The 22,604-nt window shown below is 38.7% G+C and overlaps 1 protein-coding gene across 1 annotated transcript in view; it reads right to left on the reverse strand.

The window, feature by feature from the left end:
* The window catches only part of ube2j1 (ubiquitin-conjugating enzyme E2, J1), a 49,286-nt gene extending 34,318 nt beyond the window's left edge, over positions 1-14,968 (reverse strand). Inside the window, exon 1 of the mRNA XM_042390435.1 lies at positions 14,588-14,968. Coding sequence (XP_042246369.1) covers positions 14,588-14,618 — 31 coding nt within the window. The 5' untranslated portion in view covers positions 14,619-14,968. The remainder of the gene's footprint in view (positions 1-14,587) is intronic.
* Positions 14,969-22,604: the final 7,636 nt, after the last annotated feature.

The raw sequence follows: 22,604 nt of genomic DNA on the forward strand, positions 1-22,604 counted from the left end.
CTCCTGAAACTGATGTAAGAAGAGTCACCACTCTACTGGTCCAAACAATCCACCAGCAATCATAGAGTGTTGTTAGAGACTGATGTTCTGTTTGCTAAAAAACAATATTTGGCTGAGTATAGAAACCAGCTTGCAGAGAGCACATCAACAAGGCGGCAGCAAAAAGTTTGAATCTACCGGTTATGGAGTTAACATAAGCTACGGTTGATATAATCTCCGGCTGGTGATGTTTGCAGTTTTACCTGATGGAAAGTCAGCCTCACAAATGTAAAAAAACCGGCGTGTGTGGATGAATATGTGGGTGACTCGCTGCTACAAGCAGCTAGTTCCTGTGTTTACTTTCATTCAGACTCAGAAACAAACTTTTCAAATAATTCATATAAACTCCTATGTACTCCTGACAGTAGAATAAGCCACTATAAACCTAACCTAAAGGCCCAGTCACGCAAAATATTAAAAAATACTGTGAAATTTTTGGTCATACTGTCCAGCAATAAAACAAACTAATAAAAAACTTATTTGTCATTTCATCTTTTGTGGGTATTTTTTAATCCCTTTATTCCTTATGTAATGCATAACAGTGAATCAGTTCATTGCACTGAACAATATCTTAATCATTTCTGATTTTACATATATTGAAACTGTAAAAGATTATTTACACCTGAGAAGATTAGCAGGGATAATCACTAAGACTCATATGTATAGCTATGATGTGACCAAACAGGAAGTGGGATTCATTTTTTATTGTTCCCTGCTGGACCAGTTTAACAAGCACAGAAAGCTCTGACACATTACTTTTAAGCCAGAAAAATATGATTATCATGGCATTGACATGTTATCCAAACTCCTAGATAATATCACAAAATCAATATGAAATCAAAGTAAACAGCCAACTCCATATTTTATGTTTATAGGCTCATACACTAATCAAAATAAAAGTGGCTGAAATATGATCCAGTCTAACAGGAGGCATCTGAAGAGTCACACTATAAACAATAACAATAAAACAGGAACTCTGATAAAAACAAAAAAAGCTTCATTTTTGATTATATAGCTCAGAGTCTAGTCTTTATTATATTGTTTCTCATGCTGAAGAGAAGACAAAAGCAACGGATATTCTCTGATAGTAGGAAAATAAGCCTGCATATCATATCATATCACCGACTATGCTGTGTGCAGATGAAACCCAAACATTGTAAAGGAGACAGGAAACTTTAATGTTTAGCACAAACACTCCAGTATCATCCTTAGCTCCTGTAAAACCAAAAGTACAAGCAGCCGGTAGCCGGTAGCCGGTGGCGCAAGGATCAGAAACAAAGTGTCCTCATGATGTTCCTGAGACCACAGGATTGTTATGCAAGAGAGCAGAAGAGAGCGGTGCTCCGAAACAAAATAATAGTCAAGGAGAGAGAAAGAGTGAAAGAGAACATTTTTGACAGCAATTAGAATGAAAAGAGGAGAGAGGGGTGAATCAGCAGGGAGAAGGTGACGTGAGGTACCTCTTGAAAAGAGGCTGTTGTGACTGGAGTGGAAAACGTCATTCCACCATTTTGGACCCAGGAGGGAAACTAAAATGCTTATTGATATGCCAGTCTTTATGTGTGTTGTGCCTGTGCTGTCAATTCAAAGCAAAAAATGGAGGAGGAGGAAAGACTGGAGGACATGTGTTGCATTGCTGAGTGTGTGAGAAGGAAAGTGAAAGCAGTGGCCGTCTAATCCCTGCGTGTGAGACTCTGTCTTGGTCTTTGTAGGTGTATTTCTATTATTGCTGATTTCTTTTCCGTTTCATAATTCCAAAGCTTATTTATGCACTGAAATTCTTAACTGCATTAAAAGATTTTTAGTCTTTACTCAATGTTCAATGCTAACTAGGCCATATCACTCTCTGGATTTTTCTTCAGAACAACAAATACCTCAATTAAATGAAGGGATTTGGCTGTACGAGCATAGTAAACATATAATTATGAGTCTGCTGGGAGTCTGGGACATATTGGCAGCATTTTGCATATTTTTGCAGACTTCTGCAAAACACTTTCAAATTCAGCAAATTAATTCTGCCTATTTAAGGCTGAATGATTCTAGTAAAATATGTAATTGAGATTTTTCTGACTAATATTGTAATTTAAATTGTGATTACTATATTTGAAGTAAATGTGCCCATATTGGTTGCCTACATGGTTTCAAACAAGATATGTATGTTTGTCTGTTTATTGTGTGTCTACGTAACTGGAATCAGATAACTTAATGCTTCATCATGACATTTACATGTGGCATATTATGTACTGATAATGGCTAGCTTGCCTGTTGTAGGAATAATGACATAATACTGGCTTTGGACAAGTGTAGTCCAAGTCTAAACGTATTTAAATACAGAAGAGAACTCACAGATTCTAGTAACTAAATTGATGAGACAAGATGTGTCAGACTGAGTACAGCAAGTGACAATGATTGATCAAATCACATCATACTTTTATTTTGGAGTAATTAATCAGAGCAGCATGTTGCAATATCAGTTTTTACAAGTTGGGAGAGAGAAATTAACAGCTCTATCATTCACAATGAGGTAGGGGAAGGGAGGAAAAACTCACTGCTGCCATGCCGGCCAAATATTTCACCCAATAGAGGTTACATGACATTAGTTTAAAGTTAGATACTGACACAGCTGTCCATAACAGCCAACTGCTCATTTAAGTCCAGACGGCTACTTTACTATATTCATTTTTGATTCTAATCAAAATTGCTTTGATGAACGCTGCATTTTCCATACAGGCTACGCCACACAGATGTTTATGGCTTAACAATGACGGAACAAATGAATTATCTTTATTTACACTGTGCTTTTTACAGCAGAGCCATCTCTAAGACAGAACTGCACACACTTGTAAAACAGGCAATGTTGTCATGTCTTGTGTCATATGAGGAAAACGTAGGCTGTGACTCAGCCTCACACTCAGGATGATAGTGAAGATGACAATGAAGATAAAGATGACTTGAAGTTGAGTTGATTTAGTAGATTCACATGATTTGAGTCAAGGGATTCACATGTTTTGTTATTTTAGGCATAGGTTTATTATATAAATAAATTTAGTTTAAAACCAATACATAGGCTAGATAAGACATGGGATTAAAAACATGTTCCCCCTTAAAATTTTTGTTGAATAAGAGTATATTTATGTTTCTATTAAAACAATACGTTAACCATCATTGTGGCATGTCTTGATAACTTTACAGTGAAGGTGTCAGCAAATAAATAGAAAATAATAAATACGGTCTAATGATTCTTAATTACAAATGTTCTGATGAGTCAGGAATAGGTGTGGTTTTAAATATTAATAGCTATTTACAAACTGTGTGGGCTAAAATGCACAAGAAGCCTAATTCTCCTTTACAATAATTCACTACGTGTTTACAATCAGGTAGGCATTTCATTAAGATCAGTGTATATTATGGAATAGCAGCATTCGAATGTGCAAGAGGTCATCGAATTTGGGCTACAACGGCCAAAACACAGAGCCTGCTGTTGCTGTGTGTTTTTAATATATGTAGAGCACAGCGTATCTTTCCAATAAATCATTTTTGGTCGAGCATAAATAGTACTGACATTGGCATGTGGAGAGCATAATAAGCCAACACCTCACAGAATTAATGGTTATTAGCTACAGCTGAGCAATTTTACCACCACAGTTGTCATTATATTTGGCAAAATCAGTTTTCGACTAAAACTTCCAACTTCCAATTGTAGCTCCTGCAATTTGACAATCAATCTTTCTAATTGTGATTTTGATATGAAATTATTAATTATTCAGCTGTATTTTTCTGAAAGGTAGGAATCCGGTATTACGGTGCAGGGGGCTTTGGTGGTGAGGGTGTGTTGTTTGAGGTACCAGTGAGACAATGAAATATGATCCAGGAAATATAGATGAATGCATTTAAGGACTTATCAGAAGCCAATGGGGGTTTTCCATATACTTGCTTTGATTTGATGTGTCAGCCTAGCACAGCAAGGATTTGCATCTCCATTACAACAGGGCTATCCGCTTGAAGGTGTGTCTTTAACTGATGATGTGCTTGTCTTGAGTCAATGACGTTTAAAAGCAGCGCTCTCTTAATCATTGTTTGCTCAAGCCCCCAGGTGCACCAGGCTGTGACTAGTGGTCAACGGAGAGGATGTAAAACGGTTGATACATTTTTTGAGCGTCACAACCCTGCGGAATGACTCGTTTCACTATCAGAATTTGATCCAATCGGTCTCATATCATTTGGAAAGTTTAGAAGAACCACATCAGGAATCATTTTATCCCATTCAAGTTAGCGGGAGGCTAAACTGGCAGTTAGTCGGCTCATCCCTGAATGATGATGAAGCCCATCATTCTACCTGGAGGCAGGTTGCAGTGACGTTTGGAGGTGGGTTGCGGTGAAGTTAGGCATGCTTTGACCTGACTTTGGCGTGTTTGAACTGGTAATAGAAACACAAATCAACGCGGCATGGTTTGACTCATTGCGGCCAAAAGTACCAATGGAAAAAGGTTTCAGTTTGGAACATTCACAGGCAGGATTTCACAACTCTGGAAAGTTTTCATGGTGACAACTGTTTGATCTTTTATTGCAATGATCACAAGGTTGAATATGGTGTTCACGTTACAAAGTAATCCACCAGGAATGTGCAGTTGCATGTATTTGATTGGCTACCGCAGCGTGATGATTCTGGTTCAACTTCTTGCCACACGACCACTGTGTTTTTTTGCTGAGCCCTATGCAGTCCCTACTCCCACAGCGTAAACGCACTGTCCTCATTCAAATGAATGGGAGGACTGCCATTTTTCACGCATTGCCGGGTTTGGTGCGAATGCAGCCTTAGTAGTTCTGACAGCACAGGGAGTAGCGGCCTCCTCCACAACTACCCCGCAGGCCTTGGCACAAGCCAGTAGCACTGGGCCCTATTCCCACAGCAGCAGCAGTAACAAATGAGGCATTTAGCTACACATTATGGCTGTGTGGAGGAGGACTGAGTGCATGGAAAAGACAGAGTCCAGAGTTTGACTGTGAGCAAGAAGATAACATCCAACCACACCATCCTCCTTCTCCACATCCTGTACAGCATGCATTACGCTGTTCATCTTATCTTTTGTTTAAATATTGTACATGCACACTTTTCATCTTGTGTCTTAAAACAAGTACTTTTTTTTCTGTCTTAAAGTAAAAGAAAGTTTTACACATCTCACCAGTCTTGAAAATGCTGGTGGCAGGGGTCAGAAAGAGAGAGACACTTTTGGGTGACGGGAAGATGAAGAGAAATGGAGAGACTGACAGAGCTATATAGCTAAAAGCTATTCAGGTTAAAACATCCTCTCCATCTTCCTGGTCACCAGTTAGTCATGATTTCCCACTTGGGGAATCTATCAGTGGCCTGCAGAGAGGAATCAGGAGCGCTCAGGTGTGATAGGCTATCGGGGCTGTACAGGCACTTCAGAATGAGAGATGTACCGCTTGGTAGAATGAGCTCAGAGCTTCATTTACCAGTATCTCGGCTGGCAGCACCAGCTTTGATGGCAGGGCCAGTGGCACTGCTAAGCTCTTTGGGTCATGGACATGATATCCTGGTGTCTGGATCAAATCTCAGTGGGCAGTATTTGATCTCCATGTGTCAAATTATCTGTTCATCAGTCTGCCTACTTATCCACCTGGCTGTCCATCAGTCTGGTTAATTCATAAATAACTTCTATTATTAACTTATCCTTAAAAATAAATTCTACATTAGGTCTTATTTTTGTAGTCAAAATCCTATAACAATGTATCGGCCAATATTTGATATTTTTACATAAACACATAACGTAAATAAACATTTATGAAAAGGTTCCTCTCAAATTGGTTATTGAAAACCAAGAACCGTACTGAGCTGAACATTTTGATGTTTATTTGACATTCTGTTCTAGAATTCTTGTTTCTTATTGGCCAACATGCATGCCATTAACAGTATATCTGTGATAACAGTGATCTGTGATCGGCCCATATATCTGTCCAGTTGATTATGTATTACTAAGAATTGGAAAAATGGCGACATTGTTATAACAAAGTCTGATGAGGTAAGAAATATGAGCAGTCAGACAATCAGACAGGTTGTAAACAAACACCTAGTGCAGAGAGAAGAAGCAACAGTATGTTAGCTTCCCTGTAGCAGCTGAGTAGTGTATAACGTTTCCAGTAGCAAGTTATTTTTTTACATTAGGTAGTGCGGTAGCAAGACAAAACATCTATTATTTATTCTAGTTGGCTGATTGGGTATTCTGAGTTCATGTGCCCTTTATGATTGCTGAATATTAATTAAACGGGTGTGCGCACAATATTAATATGTACTTGACACCAGCTTTTCAAGAGGGTTCCTTTACTGTGGTGTACTTGGTGAATGATGAAGTAGTAGCAGTTGCCACTCTAATGGTAAGGGAATAGGGCTATGGAGCCCTTTATTGAATAATCAATCACTTGGACACATGCTTTGTTGTCAGTGCTGGTAATGTTCAGCTTTTGAAGCTGGCCTTGATTGTCTCACTGGGGGTACAAGAGGACTGGAGCACTTGACAGACTGTCAACACTCCATCTAACATATGTGAAAAAGACTTGAAGGTCAGTGGCCACAAGAAGAAAAGGAAACTGTATTGTATTGGTGTTTGCAAAACCCCAGATTATGTTCACTGACATGTTCTTTAAAGGGAAGTTTTCCTACAATTTCTCTGCATGACAAAAGTATTACAGTATTAGCAAACATCACCAGATTTAAAGCAGTATAATGTGTAAAACATAACGTGTGTATATACTAACATTGTTTCTGCTATATTCACTCAGGTGTGATACTACTGCTATTCTCTGTGCCTCATTTATCACTAGAGATGCACCGATCCACTTTTTTCAGTTCTGATCTGATTCCAATACCTGAATTTGGATATCTGCTGATACCAATACTGATACCAATAGCAGAGCTCTGGATTATTATTATTATTATTGTTATTGTTGTTGTTGTTGGTGGTGGTATTATGTGTAAGGTTACATGAGGCTGTAGTAAACCACACAAGGGTTAGGTTAAGTAGGCTTCTCATACAAACAGGTGTAGGAGTACAAATTGCCATGGCAACTCCTTTAATGTTTTGAAAAACTTGAACAAATCAAGTGCACAGCAAGGCAATATCAACTGGCAAATTGACAACTCCTTCATAAGCTTTTTAAAGTGAATATTTGAAATAAAAGTGCAAGAATTGTGTAGAGAAATAAATATCTACACTAGCAGCTGTTATGAGTTGGGATGGCGTTGGGATGGCGGTGGCATGGCCGCCTCCGGCTGCAACCACAGGCTCTGCTGTCTGCAGCGGCCCAATGCCAGTGCACCTTACCCAGCCTGCCACTGAGCTGCAGGTGGGACACACTCTGCCTGCCTGCTACAAATGTCTGGATGAAATACCAGACGTCCCATTTTGTCCAGAATTGTCCCAGTTTCAAGCTGGGTGCCCCGAGTCAAAATAATAATTATATTATACTTGTTTTCAGCGCTTACATAGACATTTATCATGTTCTGTCCCACTCATTATTACCTAACCCAATATAAAAACATAAACAATGCACCACGTCTGAACTGAGCACTGATTTGTCTGTATGTGTGTCAATCAATCAATGTGTCATTGTCAAGGCTAACCTATGCTAACCTATGAAGCTTGTGGCTTTTTCTGACCGAACCAGTCAGTATGCTAACAGTTAGCCATCATGCTGAAGAGAGAGTCGGTCTTGTCTAAAGAGCTCCAGGAGGTTTACTCCTTCCTTTGTAAAGTAACCAACAATGAAAATGCAGTGTTCTACACACACTGACAACAGTACATTTTGAAATGATGAAAGATCATATTAAGATGGCCAAACAAGAGCAACGGGGGTTTTTACAGCCCATAAAGTTATTTATAGGCCCCGAAGAGATTTGTATCTTGCTTTGTTTAAAAAATAATAATAAAAAAAAACAACTGGCGGACAATGTGTCACAGTCGGCCATGTAGCCAGCAGCTTGCACTCATGCACAAAACATCATTTTTCATCTGCTGAGGCGCTGTCCATGGTGTGGAGAGGTGCTAAGCACTGAAATAATTGTCCCCTATCCTGATGAAACGCCTATGGTGCACGTGAATGAAAGTGCAGTACACTTAAGGGTCCTGGTTTGAATCTGGATCGGTACGTGGCTCAGTACCGATATCTGATGAGTGAATTACGTCAGTATCGGCACCCGACACCAATATTGGATTAAATGGTCCATCCAACCCCATCCACTACCCAGACCTCCATAGCCCTACTACACCTCACTACATGAAGGTCACACTATTTCATGCTCTCACATTAATGTGAAATAATATTTGCTCTGGATGAAATGCAAATATTTGCTCTGGTTGAAAATCATGTGCTGCAGATATATCCAATATGAATGTACTGTAATTCCTCAGCATGTTGAGTTGGAAGAGGAGAGGGGACGAGGAGGCATTCCAGATTTCAGTACATCACTGTCCCCGCCCGTGCCTGGATGCACCGTGACAGGCGCTCCAGTGCTCCATATCCCCTGCTGAGTTTCATATCCTATGCCCATTTTTGGCTCTTCCTTCCGGTAACAGTGAGCAGAGATGACAAGGAAAAGCCCTTTCCCACACAAGTGCCTCTGGCCTATGTTTCATTCGCAGAGGTCCGGTCACTGGCCCAAGGCAATAGAGTGATAATCCTTGGATGCCAAATCATCTTATGTAACACACATTTTTGAGTGTTTGCCACCGGGAATGATTCACAGTCGGTACAGAGGGGAGAGAGGAGACACTATTGCATAATAACAAGCCAACTTTAAATACGTGACAGGTACAGATGAGGGAGGGAAGAGATTCTTCCATAGTCTGAGCACTTTTTATTGTTGCTGCTGCTTCCACTACATTCAGCTAAAAAGGTAAAGCCAGGAACACAAAAGACAGATAATCCCACTCTTTGAGTCAGCTCCTCAATTTAGTGAAAACGCTAGGATACGATAAGGTACAGTGAGGAAGGGTAGAATAAAATACATTTTATACCAGACACTGCACTAACTGTAGTTATTAAAATTTAACATAAACCGTACAACACAGTGAATGTGATCATCAGGGATGTGCACAGAAAAACAAAAGGTAAGCCATGATTCAAAATGGAAACAGCTGTCAAAGGCACTGCATCAGTGTACACTCATACTCCTACCACTTTAAAAACAGCCTGTTCACAGTCTCAGTATTTATCAATGAACCTCATGGGTGCTTCTACCTTCAAGCTACATTTGCTGGTAGCGATATCCAAAGTGTGCAGAAGGAAAGCAATGTCTTTCCTCTAGGTTGACTGCTTCTGGGTGGTGGTGGAAGCCTCAAGGGAGTGGGGGGGGGGCTGCTGAGCAAAAGTTGGGAGACTCAGCAGCAAAACATTTCTTCATTCTCTGTTTCTCTGTTTAGCTTCATCAGGTTAGGCTAACCTATTGTTGCTTAATTTGGGGCTAACCCCCTTCTCTCTTCCAGCAGTTGTCTTGAGAAGCTGCAGCATTTATTAACTGATACACTGTAGCCTCTACAATACATTTAGTGCCAGATTGACAACTTACTGCTAACCTTTTCCTCTGCTCACATTTACTGTCACTTTTCTGCCGCTCGCACATTTCACTCACTACGCACATTACACACTGCCCTGTTCCTTTAAACAGCTATGCTACCAAGAGTTCCCCAGGCAATGACACAGAGGTTGACTCATGTTTCGAAACTGCACTGCACAGAGATGCACCCAAACGCCATTGATTACAGAATGAATGGATGTTTGGCATTATTTTTGGCATTAAAAAGAACATTTTTTTGGACTGGTGGGGGTTCTTGTTGGCCTGTTGGCCCGCCAGGCCTGTACAATTATAGGGGAAACACTGGAAAGTCAGTTGTATATGCCATTGAATGTAATGTAGCTTGTCCTTAGAGGAAATAATATCACTGCTGCACTCACACTGTAGATCTTTTAATGTGGTTGATCACAACTTTTGTTTGAGGGTTCTTTTCATAGTCAGCCAATGCCTGTTCTCCAAGAGTGCTGGTGGAAATGGGCCCGTTAAAAAAAAAGCTAAAAATAAACAGAGCATCTCTAAAGCAAAGTTAAGTAAGACGTTAACCAACGTTAGCAAGAGCTCTTATCTTCACCTTAAGAGTCAGTCTGATGATGCAAGTTATTAAGTTAGTAAAACTATTTATATTCTTTATAAACAGTCACTACACCAGCTGATTTCTGCTTTGTTGGGCTGGAAGCTGATTTATGGACATGAATTATAACTTTTTGCCCTAATATGTAATATATATTTCATTAATAATATAATTCTGAATAATCAGCTTGCAGGTCATAGGAAACTGGATGGATGACTGGATGGAATGGATGAAGAAATATTGTATTAGTACATGTTTTGAACAGCCAGACTCAGACAACTTCTGTTATGATATCCTATTGTTTTGAACATATAATAAAACACATTGAGACCTGTCACCATGACTATTATAAGAGTAACATGAGCAGCTGATCACAGGATAGGGTAGCTTTGAAAGTTTCTCATGTCGATGCTGAACTGGGACAGACTGGTGTCCAGTTACTACTGGAATGAACTGCAGAATAACTAAGTTAGAGACACTCATTTCTCTGAGACACTGACAGTCTGTGATGATTGTTTTGTGTGATTGTCTTGTATTGTGAAAAGTTCAACTAACTAAATGAGTGTGTATTATTCTAATTTGTTCTATAACAGATAATGAATTGGTGATGGAACATATGCATGAAGAAAAAACTACAGTAAAGGTGGCTCAACTGATACAATAACTGACACTCAATATCAAAACTGAAAACTGGACTCACCAGTTCCAACTCAATGGCTCCAAACAAATCATGCATGCCCGGGGGAATTAAGCACCTGTGTGTGTCTGCAGTATGTCTATGTGTGTGTCCTTGGAGAAAAAGAGTTGTACAGCTGTAGAGCAAACATTAAAGACCCCCTCCAATGAAAAGCAAGTCTTGTTAACATGTCCATGTGGTGTTTTTCACACACTACAAGACATATCAGGAGCGAAATAAGCAGTCAACGCCATGGCAGAGCATTTCCGCTTTGAAACTGCAGTGTATCAAGGACAGTCTCAAAAACACAGATTCAGTCAGGCAGCTCTTACGTCACAAATCTAAGGAACCAATAATTTATAATTAAAGATAATTATATGGACAGTCTACCTCCTGGGGTTTCCCCCCCCCAACAGCTGAGTCTGATCTGCACGGAGGAGTTGAAAAGCTGAGTCCAGCTGTTTTTGTTGCAATTATTTCCATAACTTGTAGTGACACATGTTTCCAATGTTTTTGGTTACTTGCTTCCTTAATAGGCACAGAATGTATTTATGGATGAAACTTGTAATCAGTGTAATGATTCTCTGGTGCTTCTATGTCTAGATTTTGCGATACATTGTGCAGATCCAGGTGTGTCTTTGAGTTCTGGACCTCTCAGCCACTCTGAGTCATGTCTATAAAGACTGAGTTACCTCAACAGTTGAAAATAAATGCAGTTTAGTTGATTTACCACAGGATTTATCATTCTGCTTGATTTGCCTTTGTCAACTTGATAGGTGGTAATAGACACGGTAATAGAAACAAAAGTGTCACATTTCAAATGTATTTCCACCTGTGTCTCTGCATATTCAGGTTTCTCAAAACCAGGATATTGGTTTAATTTGATTTCTGAAAAGGATAATGAAATTAACATGCACAAACCTGACTGGAATACTCATGTCCATGTACAGCTCTCACTGACAAGGTTTATTATCCTGCACTATTATCATATATCCAGGGTTCGAAATAACACCCGCCAAGTGCCAAATGCAGGTAGATTTTCTGTTTGGTGAGTAAATCTCAGAAGGCTATCCGCCATACTGGCAGGTAAATGTTGTCCAAAATAGTCATGTAACAAAATATCTGGCATGATGGCTCAGTGTAGACTTGCATGAGTAATTATGTGTTTTAATCAGTGCCGCAAAACTGTAAGAGCACTCGAGACAGTCTGACAATGTGTTTACACAGACAGCGTAGCAGAGCAGCAACAGCAGCGAGTGTCCTGTCCATGTGTCTACACAGGAGGCGTTCAGGTACAGTGCTGAGCATAGGTCACCTGTGTTTTAGAAATGCTCAGAGCCCAATCACAATGACTGTAGTTACGCATGCAAAATGGAGAAAAATAGACCTGAAGCCTAAAAACTACACTTCGGGTCACAGCTACGCACCCTGAAGCGGTGTAGACAGCTGTATTGATTATCATAGCCTATGACTGTAGTCTTCTGTCAAACTAAGATCATTTTGCCTCTAATTTTGCCCAGGCCTCTTCTTAAAGTTTGTATTCAACATAATACCTTATTATCTCAATGAAATGTACTGAAACAAATGTATATGTGACACAAAAAAGAAATTCATTATTTTGGCCAGTAAAAAATATGTTTGGCCAGTGGATTTTTTCATCTACCAGCCTCCTTGGCAGTGAGTCAAAAAGTTAATAACTGCACTCAAACTCAATCCAATGTTTCTACTCCTGTTTCTAATGTTTTTACCCTCTTTTCTACTTGCAGCATGATCACACATTCATACAGTTCATTCATTGTTTTCTCTTTCATTTTCAACTCATACTATATATTCATAATATGCTTGGAATACAATACACATATACATGGAAATATAGTAACGTGGAAGTACCTATCAGTACTAAAGATGGGAATTAAGATTTTATTGATACCAATGCCTTTATCGATTCCTGATCAGTTTTCCGTGTGGAAAATAGTAGGCCTACAGAGGGTTTCAGTGTCAATTTAACTATTTTATTATCTCCACTGTTCATCAATGATCTTGCATGCTGATGAATATATGAAACATAACTGGTAGATAAGATAAATGGTCCACACCCACACTCAAAAGTTAACTGCATTAATGAATGAATTAATTAATTTGAAATTTCTTCAGTCTGTTTGAGAATAACAAAATGAGCAGGAGGTGGAGTGCTCCGCTGTGGAGAGCAGCCTCTCTGCTGCGCCGTTAGCTCTGGGGAAAGACATCGTTGTCCAAGACACTGAATGGGTGCAAAGTTTTTGAGGTGAACAGACTGAGCACCAAGTTATTTTCTTCTTATTTTCTATTCTCATTTCTTTGGTGGACCAAAAGTAACAATTTACTCATTAAATCAAAAAATACTTGCAATCGCTGCCTTTTTTGAAGATAAATTACAAGATAGCTGAAGTTAGCATGTGTGCACTGTAGACGGTCCAGCCGCTGCACCGCCCTCACAGCTGACTTCCACCTTTTTTGTTCCGTCAACATCACATGCCTGGACATCGATAAGAGGAACTGATAAGCTTGGACGCATAGGATTCTGTGTAATTTGAAACATTTGAACCAGAAATTTGTATTTTCATTGATAAAAGTATAAACGGTAGGTTGAACCTCCATTTGTTTTTTTTATACTTTTATTTTGTTCTATTCTTCTTTAGTGAGTGTATTTTATTGCACCCTCAAGAAGAATAAAGCTATTGTCTTTTCTTATTTAAAATATGAGGCCCTTAACAAGTCTTGGTTACTTACATACTTCAGTGATTTGAATATTGTCTTATTTTAGCACAGTAATCCTGCAATGCTAATATTGTTCAGTTTCAGTTTCAGCATTAACACAGGGCAACGTTAAGGGATACTCCGCTTCTACTAGCAGATATGTACCTCACGTAAGACCATAACAGACGAAAGTTTTTACTTTTTATTGTATATAGCCTCAATATATAGACAGAATCTTCCACACATATCACCTTCTTGCATTATCACAAATTATATGGCTCACATTCATAATGCCTAAGTGAATGAAAACTTAACCTTGACAGTGTTGTTGCCATGTTTTATCCATTTAATCACACAAGAACATCAGCTGTCTCATTTTAGATGAACTAAGCACAGAAAAACAGTATGTTGCTTTGAAACATATGGAGTTTTGATACTGCTTTGACTCACTTGTTGCTAGAAAAATAACCCATCTACTGAATGAATATCCTTGCAAATGAACACTCACAGTACTTCATTTCTGCTCCAACTGAAATACATCCTTGATAAGGCTATAGCTACACAAGCAGACGTGTCCTCAACTAAGCGCACCACGTACTCTTTACATGTCAACTAGTCTCTTTAAGCCCAAAACAAGAGCCATGCCAGTACTATTCCTGTAGAAATACTATACAAAGAATATCGACCGTTTTCTTCAGAATACTATACATATAAACATATACATACAGAGTTCACAAGTGAGATAAGCCAGCGAACACAAACACGAGGAAGCACAGTCAAGTTACAAACTTAGTGTACGTCTAGTATCAGAAGAAATGTCGAAATGTCATTTTGAAGGAGAAAGTTCAATTGTGTGTTAAATAATTGAGGAATGTCAACAGTGAACTGAGGGTTTCAGCTGTGTTAGTCATCTCTAGCAAACTCGGTGAGAGCTACAGAACAACAGATAAATGACATTTACAAGTGAGCTTACCTGGACTCTTGAGGTTATATTTATTCTCCATATCTAGAGACGTCGAGCACTCTGTTTAATGATGAAGTGCTATTGAGTTTCTGTTGCTAACTCGCTAGCTAATTTAGCTCCCGGCTACCAATTTAACGTTAGCTTAACTCAGCAACCCGGCTAGCTTGGTTCGTTCCTCAAATATGAGCAGGACAGCTGAAACCGTGAGTCGTCCACTCTCCCCGGTGCTCCGGAAAGAAGCTCAGATGGAGATGAAACTATTTATGGCCTGTTTCTCAAGTTATCTACTGTTTCGGTTTTCAAACTGTTTGTTAGACGCTAGATGTCCGCGTGACGTCGTTTGTGGAAACGTAAACAGGAAGTGATTGACTGACTGCTGACTGGCTGGTTGGTTTGTTTTCTTCTTCTGAGAAGGCGCATGCGCATTATTGCAAAAAAAACGTTTCCGCATTGGTCTGCTTCTTTTATATGCAATTTAAAATAATGAAAAACTGGTATTCAGCTGCTCAAATCTGAAAACAATGAAATAGGTTGAGTCTTAAAATGAATAATATTTATTTAATAATTCTTTGATTTACTCCAAATGTTGGTTTATATGGGAAATCTCTCAAAGGAATATCTGACATTGTAATCATAATGGGTAAATTATTCATATTCAAATAAATAATAAATAATACATTTAATGTCGACTGCACTTTTTTATTAATAGTGAAACTCAAATTGCTACAGTATTAAAGGACCAATGTGTAAGATTTAGTGGCATCTAGTGGAACAGACTTGGCAGAAATGGAATATAATATTTATAAGTATGTTTTTATTACTGTATAATCACCTGACAATAAGAATCATTGTGTTTTCATTACCTTAGAATGAGCCCTTTATATCTACAGAAGCTGGCTCTAGAGAGGGCCTTCACAAGTTTCGTGGGGAATGCTTGCCTCTATTGTTTGTCTTATGGTTGTTATATTGATTGATTGAATATAAGCTTTTTTGTTATGTTTATACAGAAGGTGTTGGGCCACCATGTGCAGCCAGAACAGCTTCTGTGCTCCTCTGTATTGATTCTACAGTCTCTGAACTCTACTGGAGGGATGAACACCATTCTTCCAAAAGATATTCCCTCATTTGGTGTTTTGATGATGGTGGTGGAGAGCGCTGTCTAACACGTCAGTCCAAAATCTCCCATAGGTGTTCAATTGAATTGAGATCTGGTGACTGTGAAGGCCATAGCTTATGATTCACATCATTTTCATACTCATCAAATCATTCAGTGACCCCTCATGTCCTGTGAATTGGGAACTGTCATCCTGGAAGAGATCACTCCCATCAGGATAGAAATGTTTCATCATAGGATAAAGATGATCACTCAGAACAACTTTGTATTGATTTGCAGTGATCCTTCCCCCTAGGGGGGACCATGCCATCTGGTTTGTGCACAGTGGGACCATCATTTGTTTTCCAACAGGACAATGACCCAAAAGCTTGTTGGAAAACTGTTGGAAAAGCAGGTGCAGGAAAGGGTCATTATTGTTTTTCTTGTTTTAATTTTGCTGGGGAGTATGCTAATAAGTTAATATTGTTCAATATGTGCAATATGTTAAGTGATTGATCTCAGAATTATGTCTTCAACAAGGCCTTAATGAACTTCTATAATTTAATTTTTTTGGCTGCTTCAATTGAAAAAATGTCACTAAAATTGCATAATATATATTATATACATTATAATACAATATATATATGAGTTATATATATATATATATATATGTATATGGTTGTTTCCATAGCAGAAGACATGACACAGCACATTATTATCTCACAGGCCTGGCCTTACCTGAGTGTGTAACTCTTATTAAATCCCCTTAATTTTGTCATCTACAAATCAAAAAGCATACTATTATATAAAATATATTTCATGTATTTTTAATTTAACAAAGCCTTCAAAGTGTCTTTAATGGTACTCTGTATACTGTCATCATGGTAAATATTAATAAAGTATTATCAACTCCTCTGATGTCCACAGGCTATATGTCTTATCTTCAATCTTTTCTTGTAATAGCAAAGATCCAAGGTGAGGTTTGCAGGACAGCACCATACAAAACAAAATATTGTATGTTGTATCTTATATTCAAATTTCAAATTGATGAGGGAAGTTGGTACCTAACCAGCAGTACCTATCTTCCCTGATAGATATTCCATGTCTCATTTGCTATTTAATGTTGCCTGCATGTTATTTTTACTAAGCCAAAGTGCAAACAGTAACAGTTGTTCTGCTCCATGTGGCTTTGACAGACTTGACACCGCCATAGTTGTTTTTAAACCTCTCCACTACTGCAAAATTTAAGCAAGTTAAACAGTTAAACACTCATCGAATTCTCTCCATTGATCCATCTTTATGTTTAGACCTGACTGCCTCCATCCTGTCGTCCTCTTCCTGCCACCAAACATTCTGTGAAGATCTGAATATGGGAAAAAAAACTCACTGTCTGTCTGCTTGTCTCTCTCACTTAATATTAATGCAAAAGTAATTCAAAGGCTGAAATGTCAAGCAAATGTCAGTTTCAGAGATGAAGCAATACACAGAAATCTGTGAGTCACAAAGCAGGCTATTTTATCAAGATTTCACAGAGATTTTACTGATGCTTTAAAAGCTTTATCGAGGTTAATATGACTTACTTTGATCTTGACCTGCTTATGACTTTGTCCTGCCAGTACAGATGAAGTTTGAACCACTTTATTAAAATCCAAATATATAAAGATTTGTTTAAACTCCTGCCAGCTTGACTAAATTACAGTTTCCACCTGGCAGGATTGATGAGCAACTACACAAGATACATTTCAGGTGTTGCCAGATGATAAACAATGTAAGAAAGCAGAAAAATATATTTAATTTCAATTGGCAATGTGAAATTAAAGGGGGTCATGCTCATTTCTAGCTCTATATTTTTGTTCTGGGACTTCACTAGAGTAGATTAGCATGTTTCACAGTTCAAAAAACTACTTGTTTATCTTATACGGGCCCTTTATGCAGCCCCCCAGTTCAGGTGAGGTTGCAGATTACAACCAACTGAATACCCCCTCCCCTTCCATGCATGTAGGAGAACCTGCAGTGGCCACGAAACATGTGAAAAACGGGAAAGGCCCTTTCTAGAGCCAGTGTTTGGTTTGTCCATTCTGGGCTACTGTAGAAACACGGTGGTGCAACATGGCGGCCTCCATGGAAGGGGACCCACTCTCTATGTAGATATAAAAGGCTCATTCTAAGGTAACAAAATCACAACGATTCTTATCTTCAGGTGACTATACATTATGTTGCTTTTAGGATAGATTTTAAGATTTTATCAATTACTTGCAAAGCCCTGAGAGGCCTTGCTCCAAGTTATCTATCAGATCTCTTATTGCCCTATGCCCCCTCCTGCTCCCTGAGATCATCAGATGTGTCGCTTCTTGTAGTTCCAAGGTCCAGATTGATACATAATTATTATATATAAAATATACTTCCATTGTATCCAAAATGATATAGATGGATTAAATCACACTAAAGGTGAGAAGAAAAATATGTTTTGATTTTGGGGTGAACTGTCCCTTTAAGTTCATTTTATCAGACTCCAACCTTTTTTCCAAGTTGTTTTTTTTTTTTTTTGTGAATTACCAGATGATTGAATTTCCAATAAATCAGTCTAAGAAGGAAAAGTTACTCTTTGCTGTTTTTTTAAAAAAAAATCCTGCAACACAAAGTAACAGAGACAGAAGAGACAAATAAAGACAAACAAAGAAATGATGTCACAGACAGACAGATGACAGCAACATCCAAACATCCATAAAACAAGGTCCATAGACAGCTGCTGGCAGCACCAACAGTCAGGTTGGTGTACGGGGGGTAACAGGACTATTGTCTGAACAGAACATCTGGGTTTGGTTGGTCTCATTGGATCAGTATTGTTAAAGTTACATCAATCATTATCATTGTAACCATATTTGCATTGTTATTAAATTGGCTTTGAGCTGCTCCGAGACCCTCAGGAGGTTGCTAGCCCATCGCAGGTCCGATTCCTGTCAGAACCATCCTGCAAACCTCAGGACTGCTGGTTCATTAGGGACTGGCAGATATGTTCAAATGTAGCCAAATTAAAGTTAAAGTTTGGGGGGATATGGACACAAAGAAAGCAACACGCCATCACATTTACCTGACGAAGACCATTTGTGGTCACAATGTTGTTATGTCCACATTGAATAATAGAGGATTTAGGAACATTGAGCAGGTATTTTTTCATCTTTTTGAGCAGATACTTAGAATGTATGGATGTGCGTAAGCTTCTTGGTGATTGCCTTTGTGGAGATCCGGTCCTCCACACAGCCTTCAAGCCAGAGGTGCAGCCCCATCACTGTCCCTGGCTTGAAGATTATTCTATTTATCCATAAAAGGAGGGAGCTAATTGTTACTTGCCCATTGTCTGGTAGTATATTATATTGTCTTCTAAATTGCTGAAACAGCAGAAAAATCTAAAACTGTGATGCCACATTAACCATAGATGAGCCCTTGACTGCAAAACACTCTGCAGCATCATTTCAAATTAACTCCACTCAACGTCAGATCTCCAGATCACATTGCAAAACAACAAAGGGATGCTTGACCACTGGCTCATGCCGTACCACATCAAGTGCAGCCCAGTTCTTCTGCATGTGTGCCCACGCACTTCAAGCCTTGCAGTTGATTGCTCTAGTCATATACAGATGCCAGGGGCATTTGCGAAACACACTGCTGCAATGTCAAAACCCACAGAAGCCACTGACATGTCATATAGGCCAGTGACTTTGCCCTCAACAGCATGTTCTTGCTGCATCATGTGCATCCATGGAGCCAATGTTGGAGATGAAGGAGAAACTTGGTTCTTATCTGGTGCTCTGTGTTCCAGCCAAACAGTGTCCTGTATCATAAAGCAGGTATAATGCAACGGAATTGTAAGTGATTTCCTATTCTCTGTAATTGTTCAGTAATTGTTCAACACTAGTAGTATAATATATAAGCAATTCAGTTCCTTTATTCTCTGCAATGGAGTATTCTGAGAATATAATTGTAATGTATTCATGATATTACCCCGAAAAAGTCAAGATATTTTCAAAAGGAATCGTAATATCACAGTGTAAGAAACTCAAGTCATCCCACAACACAATGCACAAAGGAAATGGAAGAGCTTCTTAAAACTGCAAAAAAAGAATTATGAATGACAGCAGTTCCATGAAGATCAAGGAAAACAAAACTGTTTCATCAAATCTTTACACAAAAGCATTTTGCTGTGTTGAGATCATCCTTAACTGTTGACAATTCTGTCTCATGAAAATTAGGTTTACATACTACTAATGATTTTTTTTCCCAATTATGTTGTTGAAGAAATGTCATCACTGCCTGGATCATGTTCACAGATTATGTTTTTTTTCCATTGAAGGAAGTGCTGCATTTGTGTAACATAGATGTCAAAAAATGACATCTATGTTACACAAGACCATGATCTTTCACTTACCTTAACCAAGTGCTGCCAGTATTTAAACTAACCATAAAACAGATAATTAATGCTGTAGTTGCTATAAGTGGATATTATAGGTGAAAAAATGAAATATGTTGGCAGTGAACATTTTACTGGCCAGTATCAACATTTTGGGACTTGCCAGAAAAGTAAATTAACAACATTTCCCCAGTATATTAATATTATCTGTGCAGCATTACATTTCCTCAGGAGTATATTTGCTGTTGCAAATTAGTTAGCACATAAACAGAATTTCTAGGAGACAGTGTTGCCTTGGGATCAGAATGTGTGACAAAATAATTTCCACTTACTAGCTTTTTTCCAGTCACATTTCACAGTCTTCATCAGCAAATGGAACTGACTCAAGTGTTATTATGTGACCTGAGCATGGAACACCCATCTCTTTTTTCACCAAACTGTACTGCTCAAACATCAACAGCTTAATGCAACATTATTAACATGAACCCACCTCCCTTGTCAGTGTGGAGGAGGATACAGAGAGGGAAGTGCAGCAGATCCAGCGAGTTACAAAAAGTGGATGATTAAAATCCCACCCTGACTTATGTTTTGGTCTCTACCTGAGAATTCCTGAGAAAAACATCTGGTTCTTTAGTTACTAAATGCTTGACTATGTTCACCAGCTAGTATTTTAATATTGTCTGCCTTGTGTTTGGTGCTGGGCAGGTGGTGCACAGTGGGTTTATCAGAGCTTTTTCACCGAAAACAGCTGCCTGATGCTGCTGGAAACGACACTAATGAGAGCATTGAGAAAGCACTAAGCAGTAAAGTTGCAGGCCGGAAAATTAAAACAATGAGCTTAAAGATGCTGTAATGCTTCATAGAGCTGAGAAGAACTGCAGTTGGATGTGTCACTATGACTGATCCTTTTCACATTAAACTTTCTGTGCTCATTTGACTCACTGTTCTTATTGTTCTTATCTGATTAGTGCAGCTTTAAAGTCACAAGATCTCTTACCACACTTACCACAAACCATTTAACACCTTCAGATCTCTGCTGGTACAGTAAAGACAGGACCCCCCTGAGAGGAGGACAGGAGTGGTGTATGACATCATCATGGCATCACATATATCAGCTGTAGGGATGACCGCCTGTGAAACAGTGAACACCCTGGACAAGAGACTGAATGAACACCAGAAACAGACAGCTGTCTGTGAATATCAGACCATAACCACTCACAGCATCCACTGAGAAGAGGTCAAAGGTCATTGACCAGGAGACAAGGGTTACTGGTTTCATCCACCAGTTATCATGCATCTGAGGTTCAATTTTTAGGTTATATAATGACACTTGTGCCACCTACATTCACTAAAAAAGACTATGAGATACATTGAAAGCTCTGAAACAACTAATAAGTGGAACATGAGTTGTGGTTCTTTTGACATTCATTTTGTTCACTCTTTGTGAAGTTTAACTGGCTATGGCATTTCACATTTTATGGATGTATTGTATTTCCTGTTATCTTAATTTCTGCAGAATAGTGTACTATGACAATATAGTACATAATGTATACACCAAAGCATTCTTGCTCAAGAACACTTCAGCAGGGCAGAGAATTATTAACCTCAAGTTTTAGTTTAGCCCTACTTGTGTGGAGGGCTGCAGTTCCTGTGCACCAGAGGAAATACATCCCTCTAAATGTCCATCACAAGAAACTTCCTGAGCTCAAAACTCCACTTATCAAATCAGAAAATGCTTCTATGTGTTGTTAGGGAGTGCACGGACCAACAACATATTCTGTCATTTAATTTGGAGGACGTGTTGGAGGCTTTCTATCGTGCATCATTTCTGTAATTTCATGCCAAATTAATGTCACATTAGAGCTGAAAAACCACAACATAAAGAAGTAAACTGCAAAATCTTGAGAATATATGCACCAATCCTCAGCTGTTAAATTGATCTCTTTATTACCTCTGCTTTTCTAGACAGTGAAGAATGATGAAAAATATAGATGAAAAATGAGAGCCAACAATAATATGCATGTAAATAACCTGCACATTAGCATGCAGGGTCCAAAGTCACCCCGGTAGCTCCTTTTTTATTGTGTGAAGTGTGCAGATAAGTGTGCATGTTGAAACACACTCCTCCCGTACATACATATTACCCAAGGGACTAAACACATCTTATCAATGTTGTGAACAAAATAATTAGATGATGGAACAAGGGAGAATAGGGAAATTGATATGGGAAGATTGGATCAGAGAAGCTTATTCAACAGTTGGTAGCAGTCTGTCTGTTTAAATTTCAAAGTCAAAAAGAACACACAGCAAGGTGCAAACCTGAGGAATCAACAATACAAGCCACTCTTCTCCCATAGTGTGTTCATGTCATGTTGGATGAAAAGTAGAGAGTTCATGTGATCTAACAACTCAAGGTGATTGTATGATTGCTGAGCTGGTTGTGTGAGGGTTTAAAAATACTCTTCATGGTCAATATAGAACCACATTTATGAAATCTGCATTTACAAGTTAGTAAGTACCTTATT

The sequence above is a fragment of the Thunnus maccoyii genome, chromosome 17 (genome assembly GCF_910596095.1).
Source record: "Thunnus maccoyii chromosome 17, fThuMac1.1, whole genome shotgun sequence".
NCBI classification, from domain to species: domain Eukaryota; kingdom Metazoa; phylum Chordata; class Actinopteri; order Scombriformes; family Scombridae; genus Thunnus; species Thunnus maccoyii.